Source organism: Neodiprion lecontei, chromosome 2 (assembly GCF_021901455.1).
Source record: "Neodiprion lecontei isolate iyNeoLeco1 chromosome 2, iyNeoLeco1.1, whole genome shotgun sequence".
Taxonomy (NCBI): Eukaryota; Metazoa; Arthropoda; class Insecta; order Hymenoptera; family Diprionidae; genus Neodiprion; species Neodiprion lecontei.
In genome coordinates, this window is record NC_060261.1 from 29,010,792 (window position 1) to 29,033,077 (window position 22,286).

The following is a 22,286-nucleotide window of genomic DNA, read 5'->3' on the forward strand; positions in this document are numbered from 1 at the left end:
AGCTTCGAGAATAATCATGGAATTTACGGATGAAAGATAAAAGTTTCACCTTTATTTTATACTTTCGAATTTGTAGAATGGTCTTTACATAATTATCAAAGTTATGTCAATTCCAGCAGGTAACAGACGTCTCGACGAGTCCACGCTTTTCTCGTCATTACGATGTTGTCCATTACGCTTCAAATAGAAAAGTCAGATCGACAGTTTTCGGGGTCAACACACTCGTACAAGTTATCGCATCAAGGGGACTTTCGTTTCGATAGGTTTTCCATAATTTCATAAGATTTCAACGCGTATTATATGCGAAGTTGATCCCAAAATGATGCGTGAAATGGTGAAAGGTTGACTTGCCACCTAACCATTTTTCGTAAGTATGCAAAAATGACTAATTGCCAAAATAGCATCGCGTACTCGTGCAAGTATCGAAAATAACTTAGGCTTATGCAAAAGCTCCGAAAAATAACAGACACAAAGTTACTGTCACTTGATAATTAATCAGTGTACCACAAATTACTTTTAATTCGTTGGAACTTTTACGGCTATTCAAATTTCTCAATCAGCGAAAGACTTGCACAAATTACATTTTGTACTCATCATTTTCGGCGTGTCAATGCAAGCATTTAACCGAACAGCCGGCCTCGTTCTTGAGTTCAAAAATTTGCCAACCGTGAAGCTACATCCAAACTCCGGGGTGGAAAAAAAAAAATGAGGGAAGTATATCATAATTGAGCATATTATTTATTGACGTACTCTACAATTATATAGTAACTTGAGAATAGAAAATTAATAACCAGCACCGTGTTAGTGATTGTACCGGGACAATCTCTTGAAACTTGAAAATCAACTGCGCATGCTCGAGTTTTATCAGCTGTTCGTGCAGGCTGGCCATCCCGAGTTTTCAGCTGTCAAACTGTTTCTGGCGGCGATGTAGTTGATACGAATTTTGGAGGTTAAAATCTCAAATAATTGAAGCGGTTACTCGGAAAGGTTTGAGAAGCATTTGTTATTGGGCCGGAAATATGATTCTTCAAAGAACGATCGGAATTTAATGCTTACGCTCTTTGAAAATTCAAACGTACACATTTTGCGTAGGTTGGCCCGCCTGCATCGCAGACAAGAATATCGCTGCGGGAAGATTTCGCCTACCAATGAGATTGAATTATTTGGCGCATGCGCGGTTGATATTCAAGTTTAAAGAGATTGTCCCGGTACATGATTGCCATGTTTATTTTAAATCGATGTATCGATGTTCCGGGTCAACTGTTTTCATCAATCCTTTGGCTGCTTCGAGACTTGAGACATCTTCATCGCGTTTCTCGTCCTTCGTAATTAATTCCAATACTGTAAACGAGACAAACGAGAAACGTCATTATACGCGTGAATCTCTTACCCACTCGGAGAAATTACCAAATGCGAATAGTTTCAATTCTTCAATTGGCCTAGATATTCATTTTAGTCATTGTATCGAATAAATACAGTTCTTAATAAATTTAAACAATTTATTTTTCTAATAAATGCGTCTTTAGTCAATGGTATTAGTAATGCCAAATACATCACTGACCCACTTATCTTCATCCTCGTTTTTGTAATTGTCATGGTTGCCTTCTTCGTCATGTTTTTGCGTATCGCTCGATCCGGCTTCATGGAACTCACCGTCACCTTGACTTCTATTACCCCAATCACCATGTACAAAAAAGAACACGTGTAGTTACAATTTTTCAATACCTCTATTGGTTTTTTCTAATAACGGGGTGAGGAGTGGGGGATCATTTGCAGTTTGAATCCAAAATTGCACTAGCTTCGGCTCCCGTCTTGAATTTGAAGGGGAATTTGGTTTTGTCAACTAACTCAGTTATTTTCAAGTTTTGCCTAAAATGATCGCAACTAAACTTTTGGATAATTTGATTTTCTACTACTATGGATATTACAATTTTTTTTTCTACGATTGATATTTCGTACGTGAAATTAAGTTATAGCATTTTCTTGTTTATCATCAACTTTAGTGCATAAAAAAATTTGAAAAATCTTGTAGTGAACAAAATTCAACCCCTCCCATTCCCACCCCCAAAGATTATCAATTGAAAATAATGGTAAGAAAAGAATTGCAATCATACAGTCTCAAGGCCATCAAAACCGATATGAATAAATCTTATTGTTAGGTATCGGCGAGCGTATAATTACAAATTTAATACCACGGACATTAAATCGATTTTCTTACGTTTCATTGATATGTTTCTAATTTTATGTGCGTGAGATTGAATTTTATTTCTTATCTAAACACTGTAACCGTTGTAAATAACAAATAAATATGCATAAAGGTATTCGGACCAATATGAGCAAACAATGCTTATCATCAACAAAAGAAACATACTCGTCTTTATTTTTTAAGTATAAAAAGCTGAAATTTGTTAAAATACTGTACAATCCATTTTAGACAAACACCTCGAAATACGATGACGCTAAATGAAATTAAGTATACTGCTCCTTCATTATCAGAGTTGCGCTTAAAATTTTTATTCGTAATTTACGAGAAGATGCGAAAAATTCCGTACGATTATATCATCCTTACCCATGTAACGATTGCTTCAGGCCTTCGCTATGAGAGCCTACGGAGTCTTCGCGTTTATGGGGTTTGTGAGTCGAAAACTTTCCGTCTATAGCTGTAAGCGAAGATATTGAAAAAGTTTTATAAAATTTTTTTACCAATCATATGTCACGAAGCTGATAGAAAGTTCAAAATTCGCGCTTCATCGTGTTGAGTATTCGTGACGGTACAAGTAATGAAACTCAATTAAGAAGAGCTTCGGATAACTAAAGACGTTTTTTTTTTTTTTAATTTTTTTGTCATTTTGTTTTTTATTATTTACATAAATTAATTAAATTTTTATCGAAAAACTTACAATGTGCTTGATCGCTCACAACGATAACGGTGACGATCACTAAAACGAAGGTGAAATATTTTGACATGTTTAGTGTAAAGGCAACGCGATATTATACGTCCACTAAACACATAAAAGCGGAGATTTAACGTTTGGGTTTTGACTGTGCAGACTCAGGATTCGTACCGTTTATTTATAGATGAACTTTTGCTATTTAATCCGCTATTTCACAAAATTTTACATTTGCATATCAAGAGAACGTGTAAAAGTTTATGGCTGAATATCGTAAGCGTGATACTTATATTCAAATCGCAACAATTATAAACGATCGTACGGACACAAGGCACTTATTTTTTTGTTCAAACACATTTCACCCGGTGCAGTATTCGTGGCGTTGTTTCGCGACAATGAAGAGAAAGAGGCACGCAACGTTGCTTTATACACCTCAGCCTGTATGTGGAACTTCTTTATTTTCTTTGAAAAATTGCGTTTTTTTTTTTTAATTTTTTTACTTTTATTTTTATTTTTTTTGTCTTTTCACTAAATGTCGCGAGTTACGAATCTTAATTATTGTCGCTGGTATAACCTCTTGTATAAATATGCTGCTGATCGGGTCTTCGATTATAAAGTGGTACCTGCGTAGATGACGCGACGCGGAGTTCGGGGAAAAATATTTATATTCAGTTGTAATTATTATTCAATGGACAGGAGTTGGTATCGATCATTTTTGACCTATTGATAATTTCTCGTTAAATATCGTATTTCTTGCAGTATTTTTACGCACTCGAAGCGAATCCGTCGGTAATCGTAATTTAAATCAGGATGTAATAGTATATTGTAATGTATGTTAAGTTTTAAATATTAGTCGTTGGTGAGCCGAAGGCGAATATTGAAAATAAGCGAGGCAAAAAGACAATTGCCTCCTTGTTTCGCACGATTATTTATACATGGGGTATTCCACGTTTTAATCCGATTGCCCTTTCGCGCAATCAAAATACATATCGAAAGAATGAAGTTTGAATTTTTTCCGATTTTTTCGAAGCATCGATATCTAATTACCTTCGTTTCGTAATTCCAGTATTTTCCATTTATATATTCTCAGGGATATCTTCGCAGCTTACAAACATAAGTAGTTTTACAAATAATCAATGTACTCGAGTATTTCGTATTGAGATTTATAAAAAGTATCGAATATGGTACAGATACTTGTAGTCCGTTTTTATTTATAATATTCACCTTTTTATTTTAATTTCAAACATTGCGAGATTTTCGACTTTACAAGACAGTGTGCATTATAATTACTGCAGAAAAATAGCTAGTCACTAATCTTAAGACGTGTCCAGATTCATGCGTTATCCATATCATTTACGAATCGCCATTTTCGATTGAGAAGAGCCAGGATCATGATCGTAATCGCACGTTTATCTCCTGCCGAATCCTCCCAGTAACCCCGACAGTCCTGAAAATCCGCTGCTTCCCAGGATTCCGCCGTCTCCATTTCCTTGACCTCCAAGTCCACCGATTCCACCTCCTGGTTGACCTCCTCCTCCTCCTCCTTGGCCACCTCCATTTCCCAAACCTCCACCACCGTTTCCACCGTTATTGCCGCCATTCTGAGCTAAGGATGAGAAGATGAACGTCACGTCAAATTCTAGTGGGAATTTCATTATTATCACTGAGATACGGTCAGTGCATCAAATAAATGCTCCTTCTGATACCTATATTCCAAGATTTGGCTGTGAGTCGATAATTAATCTGGTTCCTGGTTTTTATGAACACATCAAGAGCCGTTACCGGTGTGCAGGTTATTATACAGATATTAACTATTTTCGTTGTTTATAATAAACGTAAAATATAGTTCCGGGTACCAAATGAAAACCATTTTAGTAGCTATGAGCATAAAATGTAGTGTTACTGTATTTGCTATGTGACAATGGTCACTTGTACTATACTTTCTTATAGCTACTGCGATGATTTTACATCGGTGCGAAAACCATACACAAAACAGATTCAATATTGCAATAACCATAAAATATATTGTTAACAGCTATAATCACACTCGATATTCACTTGCCGTACATTTTCTTGTGATTGGAACAACATTTGATCCCTTATTACAACGGCATACATTTTATAAGAATTTTACTAAGCAACTGTTGGCAATGAAATTTGATCAACGAATAACTCGTGTGGATTCGGTAATTCGAGATAAATACTAAAACTTCTCTGACCATTAACAAACAAACTGGAATGAAAAGAAACAGTGACGGGTTCTGTAACGGTTACTAAATATCGATGGTAGGGCAAAAATGGAGGAAGACGAGCTAAATGATAGAGACGAGGAAGAAACTTTTCGCATATAGACAGGATTTGATAGTTCTGCTGAGGGTGATGATCGTTCGCAGAGAGAAATAATTCACTGGACTAACTAATTATAATGTTAATATAGTCTCACTGCAGCAGAAAACGTTTCGCAAGCTTGGACAAGTTGATTTAACTTGTAGCAAACTGCAATGATATTAACACTTAAATTCGCTAATCTGGTAGACAACAAAATGTGTCACTCAAAAAAATTTTATCATAAAAACTATACAATTCCAGCCAAAAGTTCTTTACTAAAATATTGAACCCGTGCCTCACGACTGTAAAAAAAAATTCAATTATATGCATGCTTGCGTCACTTTTTCACAATTAGCAACCGCCTTTGGTTCCGGAAATACGATTTTTTAAACCTGTCTCAATCTAAATGCATGATTTAACAATAAACTCGTCGAATATAATATAATAATTAACAATTAAACGTACCCATCGACGAGGAAGCGAAAAGCGCGACGGCGAGCAGAAGAATAGTAATCAACTTAATCATTTTGACAAAGTATCCGGCACCGATTGCAAATGCGATTCTGACAATATGCTTTTAGCGAACCGCGAAATATACGCCTGACGATTTCTCGCCGATCTATTTCGGCTTTTATACCATTTCCCTCAACGCTCCGAATATAGAGATGCATGTTAGATAAGTTGGCGCGGCTGTAAATTCGTTTCGCTGTAATTAGTTACACGTTACTATTATTATTCGGTTTCCCTTCTCGCCAATATATTTCTTCTACCTTACTCGCGGTATTTTGTCAACAAGTTTTTACCCGGTCCCACCTTCTGCCAGCTCTACTCTACGGATGAATTATTGAAACCCGTGCAGGGAATCCCCGATGTCATTGTATGTGCTTCTTGTAACCTTGATTTTCACTCGAGTTGAACGGCGGATCGTCGATCGGTTGGAACAAAATATACTCACGACCGGTTGGTGTGATGTAAGGTGAACGTATCCTGGCAGGTTGATCGTGAAAGAAGAATCGTTGCAGATTGTAAAGTTTTGATCAGCGGATCAACGCGAAAGCCTGGAAAAATCGGTTTTCGTCACATTGTTTTGGAAAAAGTGGAACGGAAAGTTGAATTGAAATTCTGCGTCAAGACCATTTCGATACGACTTATTTTCAACTATTCGCGTCGTTTCTATGAACTGAAAACAAGCAGTAAAAACAGTTTTTCTGCGATAATTTTTTTCAATATGAAAAAGGGAATAATCTGTCGGTCTGTTCGACTAACTTCCGCAATGATCTCGAAAATGGATGAATGAAAAATCTGAAACTGATGGGACTTGGTAGCCAATTGAAAAAGTTTTGAAAGTAAATTACAAAAGAAAAAATTCTGACAAACCTAATCTGTACATTGTGAAAAAAAGAAATATATAAACTGGGAAAAACGCAATCGTTTATCTAGAAAAAGTTATGTTTATCGATAAAACCTTAAAAAATTTATTTCCGGTAGAACCGGAAGTTCAAATTAAACAGAACATGGCAATTTTTCATGCCCATCATTTTCTTGCAAAATCCTGTAAGTTTTACATTTTTTTATCAAACCCGTTTCCGAGATCATCGTCAGAGTTTGTTGATCTCGCCGAGATTTTTCTAACAACCGGTTTTTCGGATTCTAGACGTTCGAAAACGTAAAGATTCGTTGAAATTAGAAAAAGTTATTTCCGACCAAAACCAATACTCTTCTTATATCACCAAATCCGACGAAGAGCAAAACGTTTCGTCTGTACAGTTACTATAAATTTGCAATAAAAATGTATGTATTTATGTTTGAATCAAGAATATAGAATTGCCCGTGACCTTGATTTCGAGACGGTGTATTTTTATTCTACAAACAGTCGCCTCTTTAATTCACCGAAACGTATTATTATACCAGCTATAAGCGTGGGTGGTAAGAATAAAAACTTATACGAGGCGAGACAAGACCTGAATTTTACGCGTTACGAGTCACGAGCTTCATGATTTATAATGCGTAAGCTATTTACTATTTTACATCTAATCCGATCTTTATAAAAATTGAATTATTGGTTGCGAAGATTTATTTATACATATATATATATATGCTTTCTGGTTACTAATCAGTAATCAGTAAATATTTACTCATTCGTCGTTAAATAATTACGCTACTGCGATGAAAGAACTCAGTGTACGCATATTTACAATTGATATGTAAATTTAAAAACCGGTACTATTTGCTTCTAGTATCTGATGCGACCGTGTAACTTTTTCGCCATGAGAGCGAAACGCTGAGACTGAAAGGCTTTCGACCAGAAGATATGTGATTCGAGAAACAGGAATTTTACAATAGAAAAATTTATTCCCAAACCGGTTTCGGGGAAAATCTTAATTTAATCACGCGTCGTTCTTTCGATACGCTGCGCATTATACCAATTACAAGAATAAATAAAACACGTGACAGGAGACCGAGTTTTCCTGGAATTTTGCGTATGCATTTTTGTAAGAATATAAAAAAAAAAGTACAGCATGAATTTTAACTAACCACAAATCGTTTATCAACATTAATTAAAGGTGCGAAGTAGTTTCTCCATTTTTAATGATTAACTTTTTTCAGTTTACCGTCAATCATTGTAAGAACATGTAACCTGCGTGTGAAATAAGCCTTTCCATATTTTGTTTTTCCATTTATTAAGTTTTGTTACATTTTTGATATTTATTTTGCATTGCGAATACAGTGAGGATTAATAATATACAGAATTCGAGGTGAAATATTTAAAGAATTGTTTCCATTGTCAAATCCCGATTCTTGCGAGGTCCTTTTTAATCGCAGATCTTCACGGTTGCAACCGCGCAGTCATTTTCTGCCGATTCCTTCGTTTACGAATCCTTCATCCACAAAACCTTCGTCGACAAATCCTGCTTCGAGAAATCCTGGTCCACCTCCACCTCCACCGAATCCACCCGGACCTCCTCCACCTCCACCGAATCCGCCCGGACCTCCTCCACCTCCACCGAATCCACCTGGACCTCCTCCTCCTGCACCTCCAAATCCTGGTCCTCCACCCCCGCCGCCAAATCCTCCAGGTCCACCTCCGAATTGGGCTAGGAATTGGAAACAGACTTGATTATGAATAATCGATTCGATAAAGAGGGATTTGCTTGATCAGAAATGGCGAGCACGTCAAGTGCTGACAGTTTTTGATTTTTGTTTACGGGCCACAAGCCGTGGGAAAGCATTAATCGCATACGATATACATAACCTGCAAACAAATTATAGAGCACTAATTCGCAGCGATCAATCATGTGTAGAGACTGAAATAGCGGATCGATGTTTGCGGTGTGGACTGCACGGGATTATTATTATTATTATTGAAACAAGGCGAAAAAAATAGCTTAGTCATTAATCAGGGAGCTAATGTGAGAAGAATCGTTGGACAGGGGCTTGGGTTTTTTCAAGTTCGGAAGTGAGGGAACTCAGCGTTCGAAAAAGTGCTCGTATCTCAACCTATGGCTGAGCTGTGAAGTGGAAATACGGATGGGAGTTGAAATTTACAATTGAAACTGCGCAGAAAATGCTTGAATAAAATTAGAAAATTTCACAGCTGCGACAAAGTTGCGAGCACTAAAATCAAAGTGACAGTAATATTGTTCAATCCCAGCGTGTGTGAACTGTCTTTTTAAAATCGGAATTTAGTAGAATCCAACAATCCATAAGATCAGTTAATATTCCTCATTTGAATGCATAAATTGTTTGTGAAGCAATATTTCACTTGACAATGAGTAGAATCAGGATGAATTAAAAAATTGTGCTTTTTTTTACCAAACGAACGATCTGTGCAGACGTTTTAAGCACTGTCAATGTAAGTCGAGGAAACTCACCCATCGCCGATGTTGCGATTAGAGCGACTGCCAGCAGAAAGATCGCGATCGTCTTGGTCATGTCGAAATTGTCGATATATCAATGCCAAGGAAGTTTTGGCGAACTGATTCGATCGAATGATTTTCAGTCGCTCTGTTTCGACTTTTATACAATCCGTCGCTCCCCTGCTAATCCATTGTCAATTCGTTGCGCGGTTACGTTTTACACACTATTTGTTTACTATTTCCACCTCTGTTTTTTAATCACTTTTTTTAAACCTAGCTGTTAATACGTCCCCGTCACATGACTCGTTAAAGAAATTAAAATCGATCGCGGAGTTCTAGATTCGATTTTCTTCTTGGCTTTGGTTTCTATTGGAGCTAAATTCCGCACGGAAGTAAAAAGTAGAGTGAAAGTATTCTGGCTCTCTGAAATAGCAATCCAGATGTCTTGCAGTGAGAGAATATTCGTAAAGCGACTTAACGATCAGCGTAATATGGCATTTAATTTGAAACAGTTTCAATGGTCCTTCAAACGAATTGGAAACACAAAAGAAATTCTCTTTCAAAACCACTTCGAGTAAGGTTTTAATAAGGAAATCGTAGCATGCGATTGAATCGTTTTGAGGGTAATTTGCATTTAAAATTCACAATTGACTCTAGCTGTTTACCCTGAGAATTTTTCGACCTCATAAATCCGACAGTAAAATGTTCCGTGACAACGAATAGCAATGCCCGTAACCTTGTAGTTTCACGGTACAGTGAAATTGCCATTTCATCAATCACCGTATTAATCAAGCAAATCTTTACTTATGTGAAAAACATCTAGCATCCACGTAAAAAGCACGTTACATAATCACTCGTATAATTATCCCGTAATTCGATCAAGTATCGTTCTAATCCTCCTTTCTAATTCCTTCAGGCAAAATTTCGCACCAACCATTTACTAACGAAGACAGGTTTCCAAATTTTGCATGAAACTTTAGCGAACAACAGGCACAACGCTTAGTTATCTTGTAAAGTGAAAGACAAAGTTCGCAGACCAAGGTTCACGGTCAGGATAAGACACTGATATCGTTTCTTATCTGGTTCCGTACAAGCTTAATAAATTATTGTTTAGTCTCAGTATGAAAGAATGACCTCAGAACTTTAACTTCGTTTGTAAATGGTGTTTACTTGCGACAGGATGCAAGGAGATGATTGTGTGTGCAGAATATCACAGGTCATTGACTTGACCTTGGCCTTGGACCAACAGACTCGCATCGCCTCGGGTCAAAATCTGTAAAGCCATGCTTCAGCTAGCCGGCCAATGTTACGCTGAATCCGATGCTCACGTAACCGATGAAAAAGAAACGCTTACCTAATCATTTCGGTCGACAAGCTACTGCGGTTTTGTTTGAACAATTTAGAATCATCCTCAGGACAAATGGATTCGCAAAATCGGTAACGAGGAGAACCATCTCTCTGCTCTTTTTTTTCTGATAAAATCTATCCTGTGAGTTGAAAGGTTAATGAAAAGAGGAAAGGAAAAAACAGACGGGAAGATGGATTGCATTATGTCATGTGTACATTTTGACCATTTCAAGTTTATTATCGTGATAGGAAAGAAAAACTTATTTATGAAACATATGCAGAAGACTAAGTTTCTTCGCGTTATCCGCGTTGGCTATTCCATTTTAAAATATATAGTAATTTCCATTGCCTCCACGCAACACCGATGATTCTCCGCCTTATTGTTGGCCAAATTCTGATGGTCCTCCGTCTTGTTGTTGTCCGAATCCTGAGGATCCTCCTCCCTGCTGTTCACCGAATCCTGAGGATCCTTCTTGCTGCTGTCCGAATCCTGAGGATCCTCCTAGCTGTTGTCCGAATCCTGAGGATCCTCCTCCTTGCTGTCCACTAAATCCTGAGGATCCTCCTTGCTGTGGTCCGAATCCTGAGGATCCTCCTCCTTGCTGTCCACTAAATCCTGAGGATCCTCCTTGCTGTGTTCCGAATCCTGAGGATCCTCCTCCTTGCGGTCCACCGAATCCTGAAGATCCTCCTTGACCGCCGCCACCAAATTGGGCTGAGATTTGAAAACGATTAGTTGGTGATTACTTTCGAAAGTAAGGAAAAACGACATTTGGTAGAGAATCGATTGATCAGTTTTCGTGCATATTTTGCCACAGTAAAATACTTTTCTGTACAAGAAGTTTTATCTACTCTTTTGATAAAGAAATTAAATGGAAGAATGTATTTCATATTCGTAAATTACAGTTTTAAAGTCGTTTGCTGTTTTACTACACCCAACGGCAATGTTATTAGGTTAAATTGTCATATCCTCTAAACAGAAATAGGGTATAAGATATTTTGGTCACTGTGCCATATTTGTAGTTTTCAGATTCAAAGTATAGGAGTAAAAATTACTCAGTTCTGATCAAATTATCAATCACCCAGTACAGATGGATTATGTTTTGAGCAATGCAATAAGTACTAAGTACCGTTGTACTTCGTGTTCATAATTCTAGTAATTTCAAAGTACTACAGTATTGAGGTAATTAGTACATGTCAATGCCGTAATTACAAAGTTCACAAATCGAAAAATAGTCGTGAGTTGTCAAATGCATTGTATGTGACCTTATTATTTCAAATTTACGCGGTTGTATCGGTCATGCCAGCAGCTGTTTTATCGATGCATGTATGAAATTTGAAATCATAGTTTCGATATTTATAATATTTTCCGGAGAAACTTTAAACTTCTACATTAGCATTATAACTTTTTTATCATCCTTGTATTTACTGTTATATGTTTCAGAAAATGAACAAACGCTTTCTACAAAATTTACGTTGCAACTAGTCTTGTAGTAGATTGCAATTTACACGTGATAATTTTCTCATACAAAATATTCTTCAGGTATTTGCGAATGTCACAAAATGCTGAATTAGCATGCAGGTTTTTATATTAACAATACAACGTTAATTAGAATTTCTTATTTCACAAAGTACAAAATACATTCGTACTTGATATTTAGTCAATATCAAGTACATAAGTATCATGTACTTCGTGATTGCTAAAGGTATTTTCAATCCATCCAAAGACTCAATTCAATGCTAAACTTCGACTATGAGCAAGTTCGAACACAAATTTTGAACATCTGATACACTTTATTCTTTAAATATCCATCAATGGATCAGTCAATGAACTATAACATTATCAGCCGAACAAAGCGTAAAATTTTCTAATCTTGTGCTTTTATAATTAAATATGGCGAAGCAAAAACTTACGCATTGCGGCAGCAATCAAGGCGATGGTTAGTAGGATGACTACAGTCTTGATCATCTTGAGAATATTAGGATCGACTATGCTTGTTGAAACGGGACCAGCGATAATAGTTCACGGTGTGTTTTGATATAACGAGACTGAGCTGCGTATCTGCGATTTTATACTTATCTATCTGCCCCTTCCGTCGTCTAAATACTCACTTCACACGGTGCGTGATGTTTGCTGACACAGGTGTACGTCGAGTACAATTTCAAGTCCGCAACAGGGTTCCGTGTTTTTTTGGCTCTTCCTTAAGACGGCAAGATGACTTTTTTTCACGAAGAATATAGCGACTTTTTGCTCACGGTTATGCTCCAGGGGTCCATGTTCAAATTTTGACTTTGACGAGCGGTCATGGACAGCGAATATCGTTGTTTCACGATGACAGACTTATTTGAAACTAAAATAGCACCGTCCACCGATCTTACAACCGTACCTTTCATGAGCCGACGAACATACGTTGGACGAGAATTCTATGAAATCGATTTTTGTCGGTCATGATTCGCCATGTTTGAGTATCGACTTGCTATCAAGCTGCCTTAGAACGGCGTGTCCATGACCCTTGGTGAGATCCAAACGTTCCAAAGACGGTAGAGCACAAGACTTCAAGGACGTGTATGTAAAATAGCTGTTTATTCATCGAAGTACCAGTCACATTATTATCCAATCCGAAACGTCAAGAATTCGTATTTCTAGATGTACTAAATTTTAACACTGAACATCTGTAATTAAAAATGTCCAAATAATCCACAAAAAGGTCATTTTCGCAGTAGATGAAAACTATTACGTGGCTGTTCAACAAATACGTTTGTTTTTAGAGAAAGGGGGGGGGGGGATATAACGTTCGATATATTTATTTATCTACCTCGAATACGTTCCATTACGGACAGTCTTAAAAATAGATCGAATTATGGATTAATAGACAAATAAAAAAAACTCTGGCAAAGTGAGAGGGGTCGAGATTTTTTTATATATTATTTTTTGGGGATCTGGTCAAACAAACATATTCGTTGAATGGCCCCAAGTCCAAAATTCTTGATAACCTTCAAAATGACTATACGTTAAAACGTTTCGAATATGGCGAACACATTGCAAGTGTTATTAGTATTACTTTACAAGGGTAACTTTACTATCGTCCAGCGGTGCCTGTTTCAAACTCCGGTCTTCGGTTTTGAGTGTTTTTAATTGTTCGAACATTCGCGTTGCTGGGATTTTTACCTGGTACATTTTTCACTCTATGTGATTTTCCGCTCTTGAATTCGTAGGTATTGTAAGACATTTAATTTCGAATTATGAGCCCTGTATTATATTGTAAATTATGATATTGAGATCTGGAATTTAGAAAGCGATTGACAGCTTTCATGCTATATGGATAATGATCTTAGAGAGGGTGCTAACCGTTTGTTTCGATGAGAACTTTACTGAAACGTTTATTTTATAGCATATAATATGACTTGCGTGCTCTGAAATCTAAATCTCGCAGGTTTCATTTTCATCACAAGCGTATAATTCTTTCCACTATTTTCTAAGTGGATTTCTAATTCTGTCGGTTATGATTCGTTTTCAAATAAAAATTCGTAAAATGCATTATGGACTGTATCGTACATTTAAATTTCATTTATTGAATTTAGTACCGCTTCGTTTGCATCGCCAATAAAAAGCTGACTGAAACTGGGATTTTTATTAGTTACAGAATATAAAGGTGTATTAATTTCATTATAAATCTGTCCTATGAAGCGAAAGAAACTTCGCTGTTGTAACTTTGAATTCAGTCAAAAAAATATTCTGATTTCGCATGACTGCTTTGTAACAACGATGAAGAAGAAAAAAGGAGACAACAACCATTGAAAGAATCTTCATTATTTCTAATACAAATGTTTCGTCAGTTTTATTTGTATAAATTTTCCTTGGCGCGTGACTTTTTCATCTATGATTTTGGCTCTTCGTTGTTTCACTGAAAACTGTTTCATTTCGAATAATTACAGATTCAATTAAATGACCGGCTCATACAATTTTTTTTTTTTTTACTTCTAATAATAACGCTTCCTGTATTTCTATTTTGTAAGAAAGTAATATCTTTGTTCAATCCTCCAACGCAATTGAATCGTCTGCTTTATTGTATGAATTTTATTGCTATTTCAATTCGCAATAGTTGTTTGTCAAGCTATCAAACAAACACAAACCGTAATGTAAAGCAACACAGTTTGTAGAATCAATACTTTAGAGTCTAATATTAAATTAGTTCTAAATTCGACTGGACGTGTATTTTTTAAGATTGGATTCTGTTCATGACCATTTGTGCGCTTTGTCTTGTGTGGATAGGATTCCTCAGATTTGTCACGTGTCTACTAAATTTAACTCTACACTCTTCACTACTCTAGGAGACTCGGGTTCGTTCTAAAGAATTTCAAAATTTTAATCTTTCACAGTTTTTAAAATTCGTAATACCAACCCCTTCATTCCTCAGCCTACGGCCTAATTCCAGTTTCAGGTGATATAAAAAAGAACACTGAAAATACCTTAATCCCAAGTGAAAACTTGAATGTGAAAATTACCGAGAGCAATAAAATAAACGACACTTGCTCTTCAATGAGTGCCTGTATTATGAGAGACAGAAATAGCTTGTATCAGGTATTAAATGTCAGAGGTGAAACGCTGCTAAACCACTTGGAATTAGACGGTCTCGTTACTCAATCGGAGGAATTGCTCGGCTTGTCAGTGTGGATACGCATATAATCAGCTGTCGAGGCTGCTCGGTCATAGACCTGGTATAACGTCTGGTTTGTTGTTGTAATGCAAATTAGCAGAATGTACAATCAAATAATGAATAATTGCCTTTATTTAATAGAAGTATTTCATTGCTATATTGTGACGTGGTAACGTCGCATTTCATTAAGCCATTCTAGAGCGAAATATTTTTTCATAGTCTCGCAAGTTCCAGTATTTACCTAATGTTAATGAAAGCATTTATTTTAAATGGGTACATTTTTCTCTCAGTATAGTCAGTGATTGACAAATGAAGGAAGGCTTCCGAACAATACTGCACCCAGAATTAATTCCATCCACTAACACGATTAAAAATTTAATATACCAAGTTTACGTACTAGAACAAAACAATCATGATCAAAAATCGATGTAATCATATTTTTATTCGTGAAATCCTGTAACGGAATGAACAAATAATTGTATTGCATCAATGGCGCGTAACCATCACATATTAAAAAATAAAATACAAAGAACGAAAAGTTAAGAAAGCGTAAAAGAACACGGTGCGTTTTAATTCAAAATAGATGTTGTCCTTTCTGGTTTCATTGGACTGTTGCAAAGTGGTGGAAAATTTTCGAAAAATTCGAAGCTCGACGCGGGACTCTTGCACATCCCGAACGATCAGTGAACGTATTATTTGTTTCCCGATTTCCGGTTCGCCATATCGATTCTTGATTTAACGACCATATCCCCGATGGTGACCGTGGTTATGGCCGTGGCCATGGTTCTGGCCATGACCCTGATTGTGTCCCCGATACCCATCATCGTGATGCCCACCGTATCCGCCATACTGTCCGCCATACTGTCCGCCATACTGTCCGCCTCCAATTCCGTATCCACCGCCACGTTGGGCTATAAAAAGAGAGAAATCAGTTTGCAAGTGATAGACAAAAACTGAAATAAAATGAACGACCATGCGATGATAAGTTCAGGCAAAGCATTTCGAAGGTGGCTAAATCTGTTGTCAGGTGCGGGATGGGCTCGTTTAAATCCGCTATTGCAGGCACAGGTATATTTGTTAATAACAAATAATGTTGCAACATTTTTCTGATAACCTTCCCCGTAAAAAATGTCGGGTGAAGGAATTGGAGCTTGTGACAATAGTGAGTTGAAGCGTAAATCCCGGCGAGGTAGAAATTTTAACAGAATATAGGACCGAGAATACAAAGATATCAATCTAAATCTTTTTCATTCATTTTTAAAATCATCACCGTCTTCTGTGCGTATCTATATATGTCCGATTAAAAAACCTCTCTCGTCTCAATTTTACTTTACGGACAATTTTCTCCTCACTCATCGTTTTATCTTTTTATTTATACATCTGTGTGCTATTTTTTATTTAATATGTTTTTTTTTTTTTTTTGTTTTTTTTTTCTCACTATCGGGCTAAGTTTGATAGACCTTCGACGAGTAGTGTCCCTTTTATACTGCAACCATAGAATAACGAATTTAAGAAAGAGTGGAGAAATAGAAAACAAAAATCGAAGTTCCAAAAATTATACAAAAAAGTTAAATTTCGCTTGGTGTCTGATTTTATGCATTTATGTTTTTTTCTTATTCTATCGCGTAGATTGTAGAAGAAACTAAAATCGTTACAAGCTCATCCGAAATCTTGAGCTGTTTTTGTGCCCGCTGTCTACGTTCATGTCTCTTATTCCAATTTTATTACATGGATAGGATTCTAATAATACCAGACATAAGCCTGGGAAAAACATAAGATCCGAATAGATCCATGTATAGGTAATGGGCTCAAAAACCGTACGAGATTCCGTGTAAGACGAATATTGCTCTTTCCGATCTCTTCTTCTTTGCATAAAATACAACTCTCTACCCGAAGAGAAGAGTTTTCTTGTACTAGGTTACTGTTGTTCCAACGGATATCAGATATTTCTATATCGTATTCAGTAAAGGTGGAAAAAACTTACGCATAGCAGTAGCAATCAATGCGATGGCAAGTACAAGTACGATTGTCTTAAACATCTTGAGAGGTGGAATCGACGACGCGTTTGCAAACTCGGAAATTGAAGCTATAAACGTTGACGATGTGGATAATTCGATCTGGTCATTCTTTAGCAGCTCACTCAGGGTTTTATACTCACCGATCTACCCCTCCCGATATCCAAATGTGTTTACAACGTCTCGCATTTGCATACTAGGCCACTCCTGTTGGAATCCTGCACCTTTTTCTTCATAATTGAACGTTTTATTTGTGGCTTGTTTATCACAAATCACCGTCGAATATCATAACATATAACGCACGTCTGCTCGACCTGCTTGACTATAACCATTATTGAATGTTCACTCATTAAGCTCGGTCTGAACGGATTCACGTCGAACAGTGCATGTATGAAAAAATCGCGTGACGTATAACCATTATTTTTTCTAATTCAAATATGTACCATCGTTTCATTGAACCTCAAAGGTTAATTAAAGAAGTAACTAGTATTAAGTATTATTAAAGGGATTGGATTAACAATTGTCGTTTTATAAACAGAAAGAGATCGTTTGATTATCGGACTTGTCGTTTCTCTTGCAAATTGGTCGTTTTGTGCTTTCCACTTTCTGTATACCAAATCTATATAAATATAATATGTATGTGTATATAAATGATGAATATAAATGAAGATTCCTCTTCAGGCGGGATTTAACTGTGAAAAACTGTTCATCAATATAGGTAGACAAAGATGAGGATCTAAAACATAAGACTTCCATCAATAGAAGTAATGTTATGGTAAGTTGTCATTGCAAATAAACTTTAAATCTGGGGAGTCTGAAGAACGAAAATAATAAACGATTGACTTGTGCGAACTAAGTTATTTCACTATTTATTTTATCATTCCAACGGAATGTAAAACAAGTGTTGAAATATTTGAAGCTCGATTTCTTATCATTTATCATGTAACAGAATCCTGATGTCAATCAATTTTTCATATTCAGAACAAACCGATATTTTATCATCGAGCATCTTTCATTGCCTTCATTGTTTCATAATCCATTCGCTAAGAAATAGGCAACCTCATTTTTCGGTCAGTTATAAATATTTCTAGTCTTACGCGGATTTTTAGATTATTCTTAGTGAGCGGAGTATCTTATACATTTGCCATATTCTCAGAAGGTTTTGTATGCGAGCAAAGATGCGATTCGGTTGAAATTTGCACAGATTACTGTTTTTACAGCGAAAATGTGCCAATAAGGTTTTCAGCTCAATAACACTTCCGATTTTGAAACGACAATCGCTATAACTTGATGCAATGAAACTTAAGGGTACTTTTAATCTGTCTAGTATTTTCTAAATTTTCTTCTCTCTCTCTCAATATTTCTCTTCTCAATAGCACTTCAATACAAACTTGCGATCGTTGTAAAAAATAAATATTCTATTTTCCGAAGTAATGTGCGCTTTGTTGGTCATTTCGTTGTCAGAAATAACGAAGGCTAAATTAGTTATATTATTTCATCAACCGCAAAAATATCAGACAAACCAGCCTTGAGGATCGAGTTTCATGAAAAAATCAATTAGCTTCCCGTCTCGAACCGGCTCGTATTATACGGTATCGTATTGCATTGAAACAGCATAACCGGTACCTTGCGGAGCCCTCTTTTTACCGCTTTGTCTGGTTCGCATCTCAAGAGCGATCAAGGTTGAGTCATTTTAAATGCCAATAATTTTCAATGCAGAATTCGATGCACTTCCAGATTACAAAAGAGAAATATACCATTCCATTGAAATAAAACCAAGTTGACTCTAACCTGTCGTCAACGGCTCGACTTGCTACAATTTATACGATAACCGTCAAATTCTTTCACCCTTTGAATCCCAGAGATTTTGTATTAGACGTTTCTTCGTATCTGCAATTATAACGCATTTGCGCAATGTTGTTAACATAATTCGTTATTCCGCAGACTAAGCGTATAATTTATTTTTATAGTTTCTGTTTCCGAAGCATTTTCTTCGGGGTGGAATTTTGTGCATGACTTGGTTTTACAAAACTTTTTCAAACTGCACGATTAACCTAACTTTCAATGCGCGTAAGATAGTGGGATGTGATGTTGGTTTTATCAGGATGAGCTATTGTCAAATGTTCAAATAATGTAACACAATATTAAAGTTTATTTAAAGTAATACAAAATTTAATACAAAAATCGTAACTAAAAATTGAGCGAATTATAAAGATTAAAATGCATTAATGTTAAGAGTATAGCAAGGGAAAAATGAAAGGAAAACTGTGAGTGATGATTCTACAATGTCGAAAGAAAAATCCGTGAAAGTATTTGAAGCTGTCCTCTTCGATCCGGAGGGCGAAGCTGGACGATGAAAAGGCAAGGCACTAAGTGCATTATGATAAATCCATGATTGCGTCTTATTTGAGTTCCCTTATTCTCTGCGAGTCCATTTTATGCGTGGAGAAAAAGGACGTGTATACAGTAATGAATGTCGAAGGTTGGTCGTCGCATACGTGCTAATCAGACAGTGAGCACCATTTGCTGTTATCTAATCGATGCCATCGACCGCCGTATGAACGATCCTAGTATACGTATCCGCCGTTCTGTCCGTCGATTCCTCCTCGCTGTTCGCCAAGTTCTCTTTGCTGCCAACCAAATCCTGTCTGTCCACCGACCGCCTCTTGTCCACCGAATGCTACTTCCTGTCCACCGAGTCCAATTTGCTGAGCACTGAATCCTTCTTGTCTTCCACCGATTGCTCCTCGCTGTCGGCTAAATGCTACTTCCTGTCCGACGAATCCTCCTTGCTTACCACCAAATGCTCCTTGCTGCTCACCAAATCCAACAACTTGTTCATTGATTTCTTCTTGGATTGGCCTGATTGCTCCTTGTTCGAAACGAGATTCTCGTTGTCTACCAAATACTTTTTGCTGTCCTCCAAATCCTCCTTGCTGTCCACCAAGTACTACTTCTTGTCCGCCGTTTCTAATTTGCTGTCCACCAATTCCTCGGAGTTTTCCAACGAATGCTTCCTGTCTTCCACCGAATCCTACCACCTGTTCAGTGATTCCAGTTTGCGCTCCACCGATTGATCCTTGTTGCCAACGAGATTCTCCTTGTCCACCAAATCCTCCTAGTTTTCCACCGAATCCTCCTTGCTGTCCACCAAAAGCTCCTTCTTGTCCACCGATTCTAATTTGCTGTCCACCGATTCCTCCGAGTTTACCACCGAATCCTTCCTGCCTTCCACCAAATCCTACCACCTGTTCAGTGATTCCCGCTTGCACTCCACGGATAGCTTCTTGTTGCCAACGAGATTCTCCCTGTCCACCAATTCCTCCGAGCTTACCACCGAATCCTTCCTGCCTTCCACCGAATCCTATCACCTGTTCAGTGATTCCAGTGATTCCAGTTTGGGCTCCACCGATAGCTCCTTGTTGCCAACGAGATTCTCCTTGTCCACCAAATCCGCCCAGTTTTCCACCGAGTCCTCCTTGCTGTCCACCAAAAGCTACTTCTTGTCCACCGAGTCCAATTTGCTGCCCACCAAGTTCTCTTTGCCTTCCACCGAAACCTACAACTTGTTCACTGATTCCCGCTTGCGCTCCACGAACTGCACCATGTTGCAAACGAGATTCTCCTTGACCACCAAATCCACCAATTCCTGCCTGCGCTCCACCGATTCCTCCCTGCTGCCAACCAGATTCTGCCTGTCCTCCAAATCCTCTCTGCTGCGAACCACCGAATCCTTGTTGTTCGCCGATTCCTGCCTGCGCACCACCGATTTCTCCTTGCTGCCAACGGGATTCTCCCTGGCCGCCGAATCCTCTCTGCTGCCAACCACCAAATCCTTCTTGTGCTCCACCTCGGAACCCTCTACCTCTTTGTTGCCTACTGCTCGATCCGCTCTGGTCTGAAAGAAATGAATGGTGGAGTAAATCGACGAGTTTTTTTAACGGGAAAATTTTGGGTAAATGGATGAATTGAATTAAAGTGTCTCCCGCTAGGTGTGTCCGACATGCAAAGACGAGTTTTGTGCAAATTGACCGTTCAAGTCGGTGGAAATTCAATCTGGGCGTACAATCTGAAGAACAGTTTCATACAGATTCAATTTAGTTGGGTGACGGTCAGGGATGGAACAATTTCAATTTACCCAGAAGGCGTGAGCTGAATCTCGAGTGATTTTATCACTATATACGTAATTTAGAAAAAATCAATTGTTGCACTTGTTTCAGAGTTTAGAGCGATACTGTTGAACAGTAACTTGACTGTGGGTTTTATTTTTTACCGATAGACAATGTGATCGTGTGATACGGATGTAGCTATGAATATTGATTTCATTATACGCATGAAGATTGACAAATTTGACAAAAACTTACATGAGGCAGTAGCGCACAGCGTAAGAGCTAGTAAAATTGCCGTAGTCTTGATCATCTTGAAAATCACTTTCAACGATGCGATTCCAAACTTGAAACTGTAACTCGATGGATGATCGTTGACGGGATTCTTCGATCTGATGATAGCAGAGCAGAGCATCGAGGGTTTTATACTTACCGATTTTACCCCTTCCAAATTCGGAATATGGCGATAATGTGCGATACATAGAATTTTCGAATTCCTGATACAACTAACAGTCTTTGATACGATCTGAAAGGACCACGTCGACTTCGTAAGCCTGATCACATTATTCCAATCTAGATGAAATCGGCAACGAAATTACGTGGACGTTTTAACTTTCCATCTTTTTCGTTATTCATATGAAAGATCTTGTCCAGCCTTCTTCAATGGCTACCGGCCTCAGATTTCTCCTAGCGTTGAAATCGCTTCAACATTTTTATCGCTGGTGTGACCATTACTACAGTCGTCACTACACGTATTTAATAGGCCGTTCTCACATAACACCTGTGAATATGTATACTCCACCGATATGTCAGAGTGAAAGTTGGAAATTCAGGGATTGGCAATAATCCCTAGGGAATGTTAGCGATTCCTGAAATTTTCAGTTAAAGTGATTCTGCCGAAGGTTTTCCTTCACTTTTATTGGTGAATGTCGGCAATCATTAGGGAAAGCCTTTAGCTAGATTCACAAAGAGGCAGAACCTTGTCTATGGGATAAGATGAATAATAGTACCTTGGGGTCTGAGAAAAGGAAATGATACAACGATTATATACCTAATAAACTCTTAAATTTATTCGTAGTTATCT

The 22,286-nt window shown here is 37.5% G+C and overlaps 3 protein-coding genes and 1 long non-coding RNA gene across 5 annotated transcripts; all 4 read right to left on the minus strand.

Moving 5' to 3' along the window:
* Positions 1 to 4,038: 4,038 nt before the first annotated feature.
* LOC107225813 lies at positions 4,039 to 5,955 on the minus strand. The gene is made up of 2 exons (XR_006903075.1): positions 5,685 to 5,955; positions 4,039 to 4,497 (listed from the first exon to the last, which is right to left on the minus strand). It is a non-coding gene; the product is annotated as an uncharacterized LOC107225813 (long non-coding RNA).
* Positions 5,956 to 10,636: 4,681 nt separating this feature from the next.
* On the minus strand, positions 10,637 to 12,495 carry LOC107225810 (glycine-rich cell wall structural protein 2-like). Of its 2 annotated transcripts, XM_046732904.1 has the most exons (3): positions 12,338 to 12,495; positions 10,860 to 11,138; positions 10,637 to 10,826 (listed from the first exon to the last, which is right to left on the minus strand). In XM_046732904.1, the coding sequence occupies exons 1-3, from the start codon at positions 12,390 to 12,392 to the stop codon at positions 10,801 to 10,803; spliced, it is 360 nt and encodes a 119-aa protein (XP_046588860.1). In that variant the 5' UTR covers positions 12,393 to 12,495; the 3' UTR covers positions 10,637 to 10,800. The 2 variants fall into 2 exon arrangements, with proteins under 2 accessions (XP_046588860.1, XP_015521882.1); XM_015666396.2 differs by having other exon boundaries at positions 10,637 to 11,138.
* A 2,700-nt stretch (positions 12,496 to 15,195) lies between these two features.
* LOC107225838 (glycine-rich cell wall structural protein-like) lies at positions 15,196 to 17,223 on the minus strand. Its single transcript, XM_015666434.2, has 2 exons — positions 17,066 to 17,223; positions 15,196 to 15,992 (listed from the first exon to the last, which is right to left on the minus strand). Exons 1-2 carry the CDS (start codon positions 17,118 to 17,120, stop codon positions 15,817 to 15,819), a joined length of 231 nt encoding a protein of 76 aa, XP_015521920.1. The 5' UTR covers positions 17,121 to 17,223; the 3' UTR covers positions 15,196 to 15,816.
* A 2,007-nt stretch (positions 17,224 to 19,230) lies between these two features.
* Positions 19,231 to 21,607, minus strand: LOC107225812 (spidroin-1-like). Its single transcript, XM_015666399.2, has 2 exons — positions 21,461 to 21,607; positions 19,231 to 20,994 (listed from the first exon to the last, which is right to left on the minus strand). Exons 1-2 carry the CDS (start codon positions 21,513 to 21,515, stop codon positions 19,664 to 19,666), a joined length of 1,386 nt encoding a protein of 461 aa, XP_015521885.1. The 5' UTR covers positions 21,516 to 21,607; the 3' UTR covers positions 19,231 to 19,663.
* Between the last annotated feature and the right edge of the window lie 679 nt (positions 21,608 to 22,286).